This window comes from Phascolarctos cinereus, unplaced genomic scaffold (genome assembly GCF_003287225.1).
Source record: "Phascolarctos cinereus isolate Bilbo 61053 unplaced genomic scaffold, phaCin_HiC Scaffold_4;HRSCAF=312, whole genome shotgun sequence".
NCBI classification, from domain to species: Eukaryota; Metazoa; Chordata; class Mammalia; order Diprotodontia; family Phascolarctidae; genus Phascolarctos; species Phascolarctos cinereus.
The window spans coordinates 22233575-22248561 of record NW_027555847.1 but is presented as its reverse complement, the minus strand read 5'-3'; the positions used below and the strand labels follow the sequence as shown (position 1 = coordinate 22248561).

Below are 14987 nucleotides of genomic sequence, written 5' to 3'. Positions count from 1 at the left end.
ATGAAACTGTCCCTCCTCTCAGGGTTCTTACATTCTAATGTTTTTTTCTGTCTTTGTTGTTGCTCAATAGTGTCCAACTGTTTGTTATCCCATTTGGGATTTTCTTGGCAGAGTTACTAGAGTGGCTTTGCCATTTCTTTCTCTAGCTCATTTTACAGATGAGGAAACTGAGGCAAACAGAATCAAGTGACTTGCCCAGAGTCACACAGCTACTAAGTGTCTGAGGCTGGATAGGAACCCATCAGATCAGTCTTCCTGACCATGCCCCATGCTCTATCCTTCATCTGTCTAGTTCCTAGATAAGCTAAGACCTGCTTTTTTTTTCTAACAGGCCCTGATTTCCCTGCCCCCATCTCTCCATCTTCTGAACTAATATAGTACTTTGCCTCCCCCTGCTCCCCATTGCACTCATAGTTTACAATGCATTCAACCTGTGGTCAGGAACACCTGCATTCAAAGCTGGCCTGCGATACTAGCTGTGTGACCCTAAGCAAATCACTTAACCCTTGTTTTCCTCAGTTTCCTCAGCTGTACAATGGGGATAATAAAAACACCCACCTTACAGGATTGTTGTAAGAATAAAATATGATGATATTGGTAAAGCAGTTTGCATACATCAAGTCACTACATAAACACTACCAATTATTATCTCCCCTACAGTACTATAGGCTCCCAGAGGGCAGGGACCAATGTCCCAGGTATCTATGAAGTTCTTACAGCACGTGTCACCAAGCCTCATGTGTAGGTTGTCAGTATATATTTGAAGAATAAACGATCAAGCAACTGAGTCTCTTCATGGAAACCCCCAGGTACTCCCCACTGATCTTCATCCATCTGCATTTCAGATTGTTTTGGAGGGGCCAAGGGGGAAGGGCTCAATATCCACTGACATTAAACTCTGGACAAAATCAGAGCAAAGAAGGAGAAAGCCCTAAGACCTTCCCCTACAAGGTACCAGGGCTACCCACCCTACTGACCACATTCCAGCCATCTGCTCTTCCCCTTACCCCCAGGATATTTTTGATTTAGCTTTGCTCCCAGACAGCAGTCAGCTCAGCATCACAGAACCCTAGATCTTGAACCAAAAAGGACCTTAGATACTGGGGCCCAGAGTAGAGAAAAGTTCTCCAAGGTCATACAGGTACTTAGCAACTAACCCAGGATTTGAATTCAGGTTCTCTGATGCCAAATTCCAAACTTGATGAATATTTTGGCCCCCTGGAAAGAACCCAAGATTCCAAGAAGGAAGTCTGGGTTTCAATCTGGCTCTACCCCATCTAGCTTTTTTCAGTCATTTCTGGCTCTCTCTGACCCTATTTGGGATTTTCTTGGCAAAGATCCCACTGAAGCGGTTTACCATTTATTTCTCCAGTTCATAACACAGGTAAGGAAACTGAGGCAAACAGGGTGAAGTGACTTGCCCAGGGCCATGCAGGTAGTGTCTGAGGTCACATTTGAACTCAGGTCCTCCTGATTCCAGGGCCAGAACTCTATCCATTGCACCACCTGGCTGCTGGTTTATCGGCCCTCAAGAAGGGATTTGGAGGTCATCTAGTCCCGTCTCTTCATTTTACAAGTGAGGAAACCGAGGCCCAGAGAGTCTCAGTGACGCCCCAGTAACTTACCCAGATTATAAGTAACAAAGCCAGGATCTGAACCTTGATCCTTCTGTGACTCAGTTTCCTCATCTGTAATGCTACCTGTCCTACCTTCCTTCCAGGAAGATTGTAAAGAAAAGTAGCTGTTCATCCATGCTGGCCCTGGGATCCCAGCAACCTGGCCCTCTCAGCAGTAACATGATCCCCCGAAATCACCCAGGAAAGGTTTTGTGAGAGGAGTAGATCAAAATGGACCGCCCGGCAGGGGAGGGCAGGGGCTGTGCTGAGCCTGCCCATCTCACATGACTGCTTTCCGTCTCTAAAAAGATCTCACTGAAGTGAGAGAGAGAGAGAGAGAGAGAGAGAGAGAGAGAGAGAGAGAGAGAGAGAGAGAGAGAGAGAGAGAGAGAGAGCGCTCAGTAGCAGAGCTCCTGCCAAAAAGCTGCGCAGACTTGTCAGCATGTGCAGCCTCCGAGATTCAACTAGCTTTCCCCGTGCCCGGCCCGCACTCACGGCTCAGAGAGATGTGGGGATCAGGGTGCCCCCCGAGGCAACAGGGCTTTACCGAGCCATGCTGGTCAAATCAGGTAAGAACAAATATGGCGTGGGGTCCTCTCCCCTGCTTCCCTTTGCAGGTGTCCACCTGGGCACCTGTCCTGGCCCGTACTGGCATTTTCCTGGCCATTTGCATAGTGCTGGAGAGTTCTAAGTTGGGACCCCAGCTCCACCAGGGACATGTGATTTCTTAATATGACTGATTTTAAAAGATTGCTGGCACTTCTCCAACTGTGGGTATTATGATTATCAAGGGAATGTTTCTTTGGTTTCTTTCCTTTTTTGTTCCTAACAAACCCTATAGTCCAGGTTAAGGAACTCCTAGTTTTAGAAAAAATAGCTTGTCTTTTAGAAAGAGGAAAAGGGAAAGGATGGTCCCTGTTTCTTTTACATTTTTACAATTTTAGTTGGAGAGGGAAGTTTTCAATAGCCCCCATAATCCTGCAGGCTCAACCTTCCTTCTAACTCAAAAACCTGATGCACGAGAAATCAGCCAGTGCGCCTCGGTCAAGGGCAAAGAAGCAGACCCAGCTTTGTAACCAAGTGAGGCGCCCTGAGCTCCTGACTGGGGCCCTGCCAGCTGTGGGCACCGGAGCCCAAGGCTGGCTGGGGCTTTTTTGTCTGCTCCTGGAGCCTTGGGAAACATCAAACAAGCAAAATTGGAGGGATTCGGTCTGATTCAGTGGCTCCTGGAGTCAATCATCCCGGGACATGCTGAGAATTGCTAAAGATGACTCTGAAGCCTGCGCCGGGACACACGACGATGCTGCCCTGAGAGTCCAAAGCAGCCTTTCTGGGTTGGTGAATCTGTTAGCCTGCACTGACTGAGTGTCCACTGTAGAGCTCTGAGCTCGGTGCAGGGGATGAAAAAATAAAAACAAAAACACTTCGAAATCGTGGAATGCTCGGGCTGGAAGAGAACCCTCCCTCCTCCCACTTACATTCCTTCGGCTACTGAAATCCAGCAAAGTGAAGGCACATAGATACGGAGCACTCAGCTCCTTAGTGGAAAAGATGGGACTAGAATGCTAAGCCCCAGATCAGCAAGCTAGTGTTTATTTGGTGTCCTTTAAAATTCAATTCAAATTCCACTTTCTCCAGGAAGCCTTCCTTGATCTTCCCTACCCCCACCCCCACAATTTTATCTAACAGTGGAATCAACTGCCTAAGGAGGTCATGGGTTCTCTCCACACTTGAGGCGTGGGGGCTTTATGTGAAGAGAATTCTTTGTTGTTGTTGTTGTTTTTTGGGTTTTTTCTGCTTTTAGGTAATTGGGGTTAAATGACTTGCCCAGGGTCACACAGTTAGTAAATGTCAAGTGTTTGGTCTGAGGCTGGATTTGAACTCAGATCCTCCTGACTTCAGGGCCGGTGCTCTATCCACTGCTCCATCTAGCCGCCCCTGTAAAGAGAATGCTTGTTCAAGTATGACTTGGATGAAGTGGGTGAGATCCCTTCCAATGCTGCAACACTTTCATTTTCTGTGATTCTTCAATCAGGCATATACTTCTCTAAAGTTACATTCTGGATATGAGTCCCATCCCTCCAAGGCTCAATCCTGTAGATGAAGACAAAGTGCCTCCTTTCCTCGGACTCTCTCATTCATCTTGCTTATGACCCATAATTGGTGCTCTTGTGTACAGACCTGTGCGGCCCCAGGTTCTACTGCTGGCTTCTTTCTTGTGTTTTTGACTCCTGAGAATTACCAGGCATCTCTACTCCTGTTCTGTGGTCCTGAGCTTGGGAATACATACAAGCTGTTTTCTCCTTCCGCTCTCCCCCCTTTCCAGTTTTAGGTCCCTTTCTTTTATTAGCATTGCAAATCTCTGAGCAAATATACTTTTCTAACCCTTATTATGTGCATACAGTCCATCCCTAGCTCAGTGTATCATTCCCACATTTTAAGCCCTGATGCAAAAATTAATTTTTGTTTGTTTTGAGATAAACTATTCTTAAGTAGCTGTTCACTCCCCAAGTCTGTCTTTCTCTTCCAAAACTCCTGTTTTGTTTGAGCTCTCCTCCAAACCCCTCCAAATACCTGTAAAAAAATGGCTCTAAACAAAACTCCTGTTTTAACTGACAAACATGATGAAAAGACCACTGGGGCCTCTAAGGCGTTACTTTCTTGCCCAGGACTTCAAGGTCCCTACCATGCTTGCTAACTTTCTTGTGGTAGTATAATGTGTCCCTAGATGACTCACCAGAAGTGGGGAGCGAGTTTGCCCAGTCCCACCATGGCTATGTGCCCCTGATGCAGCAGAGGCTCCTCAAGGGTGAAGACTGTTTCATTTCTGCCTCACTCTCCTCAGAGCCTAGAACTGTACCTGGCACATAGTAGGTACATCCAAAGGCTTGCTGACTGACTGGCAGTTTGGCAAACAGCTGCCTTTGGTTTCCTCAGCAGAGTCACCAGCCACCACTCCTGTTCCTCTGACCCGATAACCTCTCACCTGGCAGGGCTTTGGAGCCCTGCCTCCTCTCAGGATGGCTCAGCTCAGCCCTCTGCAGGGAGAGTACATCAGCTAATCCTCATCTCCCCACACTTGTCATTCATATTGCCCTCAAATTATAATATAACATAATATAATATAATTAATATAATGTGATGTGATATGATGTGATGTGATGTGATATAATAACATATATTATGGTTATTATATATGTTAGATATGGTTGTTATCTTCTTCTACCCTCCCATCCCCTGGCACACATCAGGGCACCTGCTTCCCTCTTCAGCTCCCTCTTCTTTCGTTTTTGTTTGTTTGTTTTTACTTTGAAGTCCTTCCATTTTTAAAGGTATATTTTTATATCCCTTAGCAGGAAAGAGATTTCTTTTTTCTTTCAACTTTTGTTGTAGGAGAAAGACCAGCCTGAACTCTGCATTCATAGTCATTCCCTCGCCATGGCAGAAGGACCAAAAGCACCCACCCTCACTGCAGGCCAATACGCCCTTCTCTCCTTCCCTTCCCGTCATCTAAGCACCAGAAGAGGGATGCTCTTGAGAGGGTCTCTTCCTGGCACAGGGTGGACCATGTGATTTTTGAGAGTCCCCTCCACCTCAGAGAACCTATGCTCTCTGGTACTGTAATAAACAATGTGTGGGAGCTTAAGGATGCTAGCTTTTAATCTGGGGTTGGAAGCCCAGCGACTTTAAGAATGTAGTCTTGAGACAATGCTGTGTAATGGGGTCAGTTATAATGACCAACCTTGATCCCTGGGGGAATGGGACATTGCATAGACACTTAGACTCAGTTGATACATTGGTTAGTTTGCAACTGTTCTGGCCTTGAATCAATAAAAAGCTAAGAAACAACCCTCATCCCCAGAGAGAGCTATCAGAACTTTAAGATGGATATTAGGTCTGAAAAAGACCTGGGGGTTTCAGTGGGCCACAAGCTTAGTCTGAGTCAACAGTATATGGCAGCTAAGTATTAGACTACATTGAGAAGCTGGAGTGTCCAGGACTGGGTGGGAGATCATTCTCTTGCTCTCTGCTCTGGTCAGACCATGTCCACAGGACCATATTCTGTTCTGGAGCCCTTAGGAAGAATGTTGCCAGTGTGGAGAATGTCCAGGGGGAGCCATCGGGCCAGCGAATGACCCTGAGATCATGACAGATGGGGCTTACTTGAAGGGATAAGTGAGGCTTTTGGATGGGAGGAGAAGAGATGAAAAGGGCCACATTAACTACTGCATTCGAGCATCTGAAGGGCTTTCATGCTGAAGTGTTCTGATTGTTCTGACCGGCCCCAGAGGACAGGAAAAAGGAAACAGTCATTCATCAAGCCCCTGCTACGTTCCAGCCCCTGTGCTAAGAGCTTCACAAATATGACGTCATTTTAGACTCACAACAATCATGGGAGGTAAGGACTATTATTATCCCCTTTTTACAGATGAGGAAACTGAGGCCAAGAGAGATTAAGTGACTTGCCCCAGGGTCACACTGCTACTCAGTGTCTGAGCTCAGATTTGAACTCAGTTTTCCCTGACTCCAGGCCCAACACCCTAGCTGTCCCTAAGCCAGAACAAGGTATGATGGGTAGAAGAGGAGAAGTGCCAAATTTCAGCCTGACGAAAGAAAAAAAATCCCAACATTGAGAGTCTTATAGGCTTCAGGAGGGGGTCAGTTTCCCCTCACTGGAGCACTGCAGGTGGGGTGCCCACCTGCGGCAGAGGGACTGATGTCCGAGTGCACTACACTAAATGGCCAGCTGAGATTCCGTGATTCTCGTCTTCAGGATCCTGCTACAAATACCCTGATAATTGTCCCACAGCCAACTCTGGCGGCTCCTTCCAGCTTTTCCCTACCAGCCAGGGCCTTCTATGTTCTCCCTGTCTTCAGTTAGTATGGAAAAGCTCTTGTTAGCTCTTAACACATTTGCATCCGCAGAATGTGGAGAGGGTTACTCTGGCAGGGAATGAAATGAGAGGCTTGGATTCAATGGCCTCTGCCGTCCCGTCTGGCTCCAGATTCCCATTTGTGACTTTGGGCAAGTCAAGTGATTTTCATTGCTCAGTTTTCTCCTCTGTAAAATGAGGTGGTTGACAGATTTATGTAATCTGTACTTTCCATTTTAAAGACCCCTGTTATCCATGATCCTCTGACAATCACTGCCTCCTTGCATCTTCAATCTCTCCTTCAACGGCCTCCTTGTTCAAGCTCATTTCTCTTCATATAAAAGCAACAAACGAATTTAAAAAACAAAACCCTACTTCCTTAAACCTAGGGTTTTTTTTTTCTCCCACCTCCTACCCACATGCCACCTCTTCATCTCTTTCACTATCAGACTTTTTGAAAGATTAGTGACACATTCTGGCTTCCATCCTCCGCACCGGACTGAAAAACTTCTCTCAAAGGTCACCAATGGCCGAGTGACGAATCAAGTGGTCAGGGGCCAAGCGGCCTCTTCTTCCCTGACTTGATCTGTCAGCAGTGTCTGGGCTGTCAATACCAGCCTCCTTCTTGCTACTTGCCTCCCTTTTCCTGGTTCTATCTCTGCCACTGATCATTCTCTGCCCCATTCAGCATCTCTCTTCTCGCTGCCCTGTGACCCTGGCTGGTTCTGTCCATCTATCCTCCATGGGCCTTTCTCTACACTCTCCTTTATCATCGCCTGTCCTCTCACAGTTTCAACTATTGCTCTATGCAGAAACCTCTAAATTTGCATCTCTAACCCCAAGTTACAGACCCACATTATTCGTTTCTGCATGCATTATTCATTAATTTGTTAAATAAGATTTATCACATCATAGTCATTTCTAGATATATCCCATGGAATTGAAACCCTCCCTTATAGCAAAGGAAAACAATGAAACAAAACCCACTGACACAGTGACCACCTGACAATGTCGGTGACACTCTGCCTTTGTGCTCCTCCACCTCTCTGCAGAGAAGGGTGAAGGTGCGTTTCTTCATCTGTCTTAGTTGTTACATTATTTCCTTTTCACATGAATTATTAGAGAGTTCCTCCAGTTCCACTTACTTTACTCTGTTTCAGTACATGCAGCTCTTCCAAGGCTTCTCTGAATTCCTCATAGTCTTCATTTCTTACTATACAATAATACACCATTGCATTCACATACCAGAGTATTCAGTCACGCTCCAACTGATGGGGGCCTGCATTGTTTCAATTCTTTGCTACCACAAGGAATGTTGTTATGAATATTTTACTAGAATTCAGAACTTTACTTCTGACTTTGACCTCTTTTAGGTATATGCTTGGTACAGCAATCACTGGACTAAAGGGTCACTTTCCTCATGTGATTGAATCCTCCAGAACAGCCAAACCACTTCCCAGCTTCCTCAAGAGCCCATCAATGTGCCCATTTTCCCACAGCCCCTTCAACACTGACTCTTGTCATCTTTTTGCCTCTGAGTTGCCTTTGTTTGCTTTTCTCTTATTACCAGTGATATGAGGCATGATTTCATTTGGTATCTGATAGTTTCTCATTCTTCTTTTGAAAATGATTTGTTTACATCCTTTGACAGCTTAGCCAGCAAGGCATGCTTTTGTCCCGACCCACATTCCCAGTGACAGCTAGGCATCTTGGACAGCCACCAAATTCAACACGTCCAGAGCCCGAAATCCTCTTTTCCCAGACGCTGTCCTTTCCGTCTCACTCTGTTACAGCAAAATCATTCACCTACGTGGTGAATCTCGAAATCCTGTTGCCCTTTTTGACTCTTCCTTGCCCCTCATTCCCCTTCCTGTCTCCTTCTACTGCCCGGTCTTTTCATTCCCAATCCATGTGCTCCATTTTATTCCCATAGTTCCTACCACCCTGGTTCAGGTACTTGACAACCTCTTGCCTGGACTGTAGCAAAATTCTGCTGAGCTTCTTACCTTTCCCCTGCTCCTGTTTGTCAAACCACTGCCAGATTAATTTCAGAAATGATTATTATTATTATTATTTTCTTGATGAGGCAATTGGGGTTAAGTGACTTGCCCAGGGTCACACAGCTAGGTGTCCAAGTATCTGAGGTCAGATTTGAACTCAGGTCCCCCTGACTCCAAGGCCTGAGCTCTACCCACTGCACCATCTAGCTGCCCCTTAGAGATGATTATATTGCTACACCATTCAGACTTGGGCAGCTAGATGGCACCACAGTGCATGGAGCACCAGGCCTGGAGTCAGGAAGATTCATCTTTGTGAGTTCAAATCTGACTTCAGATATTTCCTAGTTGAGTGACCCTAAGCAAGTCACTTCACCATGTTTGCCTCAGTTTCCGCATCTTTAAAATGAGCTGCAGAAGGAAATGACAAACTACTCCAGTATCTTTGCCAAGAAAACCCCAAATGAAGTCACGAAAAGTCAGACATGACTGAACAACAGCTGTTCACGCTGCTGAGTTCAAATCTTGACTCTGCCACTTACTATGTGTGTGACCTTGAGGGAAAGCACATACCCTCTGGGCTGTCTGACTTTATGACCGCTGAGGCCCCTCTCACCCTAGATCTAAGATCCTGCAAGTTTTTTCCCCAAATAAAGAACTCTAAAGCCCTGTGCAATCTGACCCCAACCTATCCTTACAGCCTGATCTTAAGGTCCTGCCTGACACCCTCCGCTTGGGTTGGGAATAACTCAGGAGCATATCCTGTTTATTCTCACTCCCACGTCTTGTTTGTGCAGTTTCCTACTCCGGGAATGCCACGCCCAGCCCCACCTAGCGCTGTTCTAAATCCCTCCCCCATCCTTCAGAAAGTAGTTTCAGCTTCTTCATCTTCCTTTTCTCTCTTATAAAATTGGGGGGTTGAATGGATGACCTCCAAAGTCCCTGGGAGGCAGCGTGGTAAAGCAGATAGCATGCAGAACTCTAAGCCTTCCTGGGATCAGTAAGACCTGAGTTCGAATGCCTCCTCATATACTTAATAGCCATGTGACCCTAGACAAATTTCTTGAGCTTTCTGAGCCTCAATTTCCTTGTCTAATAAGAAGAGGGGGTTGAATTCTGTGGTCTCTAAGATTCCTTGGGATCCTATGATCCTAATCAATCTATTTGATAGGACATATTGACAGATGTCGATCTATGAAGTAACTCTAAAGTCACCCCTTTTGTGGAGCCTTCTCTTGCCCATCCTCTAAATCAGACATGATCTTTCCTCCTCAGGACACCTCTCAAGCAATCAATCAATGAGCACTTTTTAGGCACCTACTAGGTTCCAGGCACTGAGTGGGGCACTTAGTAGACACAGAGATAATACAGATATAAGTGAAGTAATTTTAGCCCAAAGGAATTTATAGGAGAGACAACCTGCACAGAGAGAGAGAGACATGTCTCAAACAAATACAAGATAATTTGCCAGAGGACACTAGCAGCCGGCAGATCAAAGACTCCTGTAGGAAGCCGCCCTAGAGCTGAGCCTTGCAGGAGACTGGGGCTTCTAAGCAGCAGCGGGGGAATTCCAGGTGAACGGGCAGGACAGTCAATGCAAGGCATGGATGCTGCATGTGTGAGGAGCAGAAAGGTCAGACTGGATGGACCCTAGAGTATGGGAAGGGAAATAAGTAATAAAGCTAGAAAAAATGAAGCAGTAAATACTGGACTATGTAAATCAGCTGGTAAACCTTAAAGCCCTGTGTAATTTAGCAGCAGGAGCTGCCATGGTGGTGGGATAGCAGTAAGTAAATAATGACTCTGTCATCTGGTCTCTTGGGCAGTACTTTGCCCCAAATCGGCATTAGCTAGAAGTCTGTTGAATTACTGCTAGGGAAAGGTTCCAAAGGCACTGAGGCTGGGTAATCAGGTGGCACACTTTAGATCTCTGAAAGGTCAGAGAAGGCGCAACAGTGGCCTGGAATCCTGGGAATTTGCCTGGTTTGGCCAGGATGGAGTTTGGTGCTTTCTGAGGTTTCCACCCATTCATTCTCTTTTCACGGACCTCTTCTCAGAACCTGATCCATTTTCCATCTTTTTGTCTTCCTGCCACCCCAGAAGAGCAAGCTAGGACAGAATGAAAATGTGGGCGAGAGAAACCAAAGGAGGCCCGTCCTTGGGATAAAGGGCCAGACCAGCCATCCCTAACGGCCACTGAGAGGAAGGCAGTTTTCAGAAGCGAGAATCTTAATTCCTCTCCTCTCTCCTTCACACACACTTTCTCTCTCTCTCCCAATGAGCCTCTCGCCTTTCACAGCTCTCCAGTGGGTGAATTCTTCACGGCCCGAGCTTGTTAAGAAAGGCTTATGCTCCTTTTCTTTGCAGTCTCACCCCTCCCCTGTACTGTATCCCATGACAAGTTATTATTAGACCAACATGCCCCCACCCCCTTCCATTCTTTCAGCCAAGAGCAGGTTCAGAGGGCCCTGGGTCGTTTTTGTTTGTGGTGATGGGTCTGTAGAAATGCATCTGAGAGCCTAAAAGGGGGCTTTTGAAATGTTAGACTGAGCATAAGACCTAGGGAGGAAGTTTGAGGTTGTCATGGAGACTTGGCTGATGTCTATTGGCTGGAGGTAGACTGCTTACAGGCTTATGGCAGCTCCTTGGAAATGGGTACAAGAAAGAAATGTGAGAAAAACATTAGGGTTACAGATAGATTTAGCCCCCCAGAAGAGCAGACACTGCGGACCCTTGCACAGAGGTGATACCTCCATCTTAAAGTTTGTGATAGGAAGAAAGCCAGGCACAGCCAGTCTTGTGGGCCTGGATTTGATCTTGGCTCTGATGCTACCTGTACGACCTTGGGCAAGACACTAACCCCTTTGTGCCTCAGTATCCCCGATTATGAAATGAGTTCTAAGAGACTTTCAAGCCCTAATCCTATGATCCTCTTATCCTGTCCCTAGCAACCTCAGTAGCAATGATGTCACTCTCCAGCAGCATCAGCTAACGTATCAGTCGGCTATATGTTCCCACTTACTGATGCAAGAACAGAATGTAGGACAGTCCTGGAGAAATGAACAATTAAATTAAGTGAAGAAGCATCATCCTAGCTCCCTAGCCAAAGCTTCCATCATCCTGTTGCCTGATCTGAAAATTATTTCCATTCAATGGGCCTCAATATCTCCATTTGCAAAATGGATAGCCATAGCTGATTCTCCCTCCTTCTTAACTCATGGACTCCTGTGATAACAAGATGCCTTGGTACCTTGGGAGTTCAAGCTGCTGTCATCTGATTATTTAACATTGTAGAATTCTAGGGCTATTTTTAGCTTGTTTCCCTGCCCCCCAGTACATGTGTTCCCAGGCTAAACATGAAAGAATCATTGGTTACAGGGGCTCTAGCGGTGGGGTGTTCCTCCATCATGTTGGGTGGGCTAAGCTCGTGTACAGAATCCAGTCACCTGTATGATTTTCCCATATCTAGAACAACATGGTGGTTAAACTCAATGAGTTAAACTCCTTTCCGTAGTACATTAAATATGCAAACAGGAGGAGACAGAAATCTCCACGTTTCCCTGCTCTATGATGTTTCCTGTCATTTCCATCAGCGCCGTGGGACATAGGGATTGACTCTGATGAATAGCTTTGGGACAGGTAGGAAATTCTGAAAACTTCCTTTTCATTCATTCTTTCTTCCTTCATTCCTCTTTTCTCCCTCCTTCCTTTCTTTCTTCTTTCCTTTAATCTTCCTTCCTCTCTTTCCTCTTTCATTCATTTTTGTCATTTCTTTTCTTCCTCTCATTCATTCTTCCTTCCCTCCTCTTCTTTTTCCTTCTTTTCTTCCTCCTTTTTTCCTTGCTTCTATCCTTTCTTTCATTCTTTATTCATTTTAATTTTATTTGTCTTTTGTGGGTGTGATGAGATTTAAAGAGAAAACCACAAGAATTTCTCTTTAAATCTCATCACACCCACATTAGCCCTTCTTATAGCAAAGAAAAACATTTAAGTGATATCCTGGAGTACCTGACACCATACAGAAACCTGCATCCATCCAGTCCCTGCCTCTCAAACTAAGAGAAAGGTTGGTTTTGTTCCAAGTTCTCCAAGACCATGTTTGTTTGACATGCTTGACCCATGTTAGTATTATCATTTCCATTATGGAATCAGTGGATGCTTCTGCTCTCTTCTCTCTTCATCCTCCAAGTCTTCTTGTGTTTCTCTTGAAGTCTTTATGTTTATTATTCCTTACACAGCAACAATATTCCATTTCATATAGATGCTCCAGTTTGTTTACCCTGGGCCCAAACCATATGATTTATAAGCAAAACAAACAAAACAAAACAAAGCCCGTGGCTAGAAAACCAGAGGTGGATACAATGTGCTATCCAAGAGCAAAGAAAGGGTCTATAGGAACCCAGTTATAGTTGAGTGCCATTTTGATCAGCCTGAATTCTAGTCCCTCCAACTTGTGCCTCCTTCATAGATCAATAATCTGGTTCCTTCTCTCGACTTGAAAGGTCCTAAATGTAGAGCTGGAAAGGATAGTAGAGTCTATTTCCTCCAACCTCCTTATTTTACAGATTAGGAAACTGAGAACCAGAGAGGTTAAATGACTTGCCCAGGGTCACACAGATAGTAGGAGAATAAAATGGAACTTGAACCCAAGTCTTCCTGACCCCAAGTCTAAGGCCAGGCTGCTTCTAAGACTATCAAGGTTTATCTCTTAGAATGTTAGGAGGGTTGTTTAAAAAAAAAAAAGCACTGGTAAACAAGATGACTGGGACTTTTGACTAGTATCAGTACAGAAGAGATAGACGTGGGTTCAGTCAAACATTGTATGTGTGGAGGTGTGGGTGTAAGTGTGTAAGGGGGATGGTTAAGGAAGGAGGCAAAAGAGAGCAAAAGGAAGGAAAGAAGAGGACAGGAGAAGAGATGAGAGGAGAGGGAGAGGAGAGAAGAGGGAAAGAGGAGGAGAAGGGGAAAATGAGAAAGTAGAGAAAAGAGAGTAAACAAAAAGAGGAGAGAAAAAAGAAAGAAGGGGATTGGAGGAATGGGGAGGAAAGGGGAGGAGAGGGAGGAGAGGGAGGAAAAAATCTAGTAACCTAAAATTCTGTGGGAACCATCTGCCCAAGGAGGATGGAAAACACTCAAGAATGAAATTCAGAAGATACAAAGATGATTCCAGTGAGGAGGAAAAGAAGCTGCCTAGAAAGAATGCTGTGGTTACACAGTTACAGGAGGAATTTGCCAAAAACTCAGAAAATTCCATTTTTTAAAAAAGTTTTGTTGATGTTTTTAGTTTTTACATAACCGTCCTTTCTAGAGCGAGCCTTCCCGTCGACTCCTGCCCCAGAAGGAATCCTGTGCTCTAAAACAGCCAAGACAACTGATCCAGTGAAAGTGCCTGGCCCACTAAGTGCAGCCTGGTGCCCCCAGACTCCCCTGCCTCTCGCTTATAAAGGGCACTATGTTTCATCCCATCTCAGGGACCAAGACTGTCATTACCATTATTCCACATTCCTCTTTCTTTCCAGGATCTTTTCACTCATGCTGCTGTCATCATTGTGTATACTGGTCCGGTCTGATGCATTTCTCTATGTATCAGTTCATACAAGTCTTCCCTTGTTTCTCTGAATTCCTCATATACATCATTCTCTTTTTCTTGCCTCTGCCTATGTGCATGCGTGTGTGTGTGTGTGTGTGTGTGCGTGCGTGCATGAGACTTCATCAGTATAGGGTGAAAACTCCCTCCATCCAGGCAGATAAGCAATTTAAGTCTTAGCTCACTTAGCTGAGGGGTAGATGACTTGCTTATGATCAGGCCCCTAGTAAACCCAGGTCTACCTGGATCTAAGGTGCTTCTTATGCCTATAACATCTTTGAGATTAAGTGACTTGCCCAGGGTCACACAACTAGTAGGTGTCTGAGGCCAGATTTGAACTCAGATCCTCCTGACTGCAGGGCTAGTACTCTTCCTATAACATCAAAAATCCCAACAGTGTTCCATTACCCTTGCATACCACGTTTCTTCAGCCCTTCCCTTCCTGCATGGGCAGCCACTTTGTTTCCAGCCTGGATTTTAAAAGGGCATGTTTATAAGATGGAGGGAAGAGTAAAGAACAGTAGATCAATCCAAAAGTGGCGGCCTGGTCTGTGTGAATAACACGAGGATGAGTGAGGCAAGTCGTGGAAGCTCATGATGACCAGGACTTCTTAGCTCTGTGTAGCACAACAGGAAGATCATGGAAGGGGCAGGACTGACCAGACCTTATGCCATGTCTGTTTCTCTCTTTAAAAGGATGATCTTTGGCCTAAGAAGGACCGGATTTAGATGATTAATGGGATATAGAAATCCAAAATGAGTTGTAAGAAAACACCCATCTGCCTTCAGTGAGCTTCTGTTACCAGGTGCAGGGTACCTAGATCCCAGGGGGTTGAAAAAATGGAAATACGTGATTCCTGATTCATTTTCATTGCCCTTTGAAAGAGCGTAGAGAATGGGGCAGCTAGGTGGA

General features: G+C 45.4%; 1 protein-coding gene across 4 annotated transcripts in view; it reads left to right on the top strand.

Annotated features, from left to right (window-relative positions):
- Positions 1-14987, top strand: part of FAM107A (family with sequence similarity 107 member A) — a 133649-nt gene that overhangs the window by 93599 nt on the left and 25063 nt on the right. Inside the window, exon 1 of one of the 4 annotated variants that reach the window (XM_020969054.2) lies at positions 1974-2185. The exons of 2 other annotated variants lie outside the window; for them this stretch is intronic. In XM_020969054.2, coding sequence (XP_020824713.1) covers positions 2059-2185 — 127 coding nt within the window. In that variant the 5' untranslated portion in view covers positions 1974-2058. Of the gene's footprint in view, positions 1-1973; positions 2186-14987 lie in introns of those variants that run through there. One more of the 4 variants, XM_020969053.2, reaches the window with a different exon arrangement.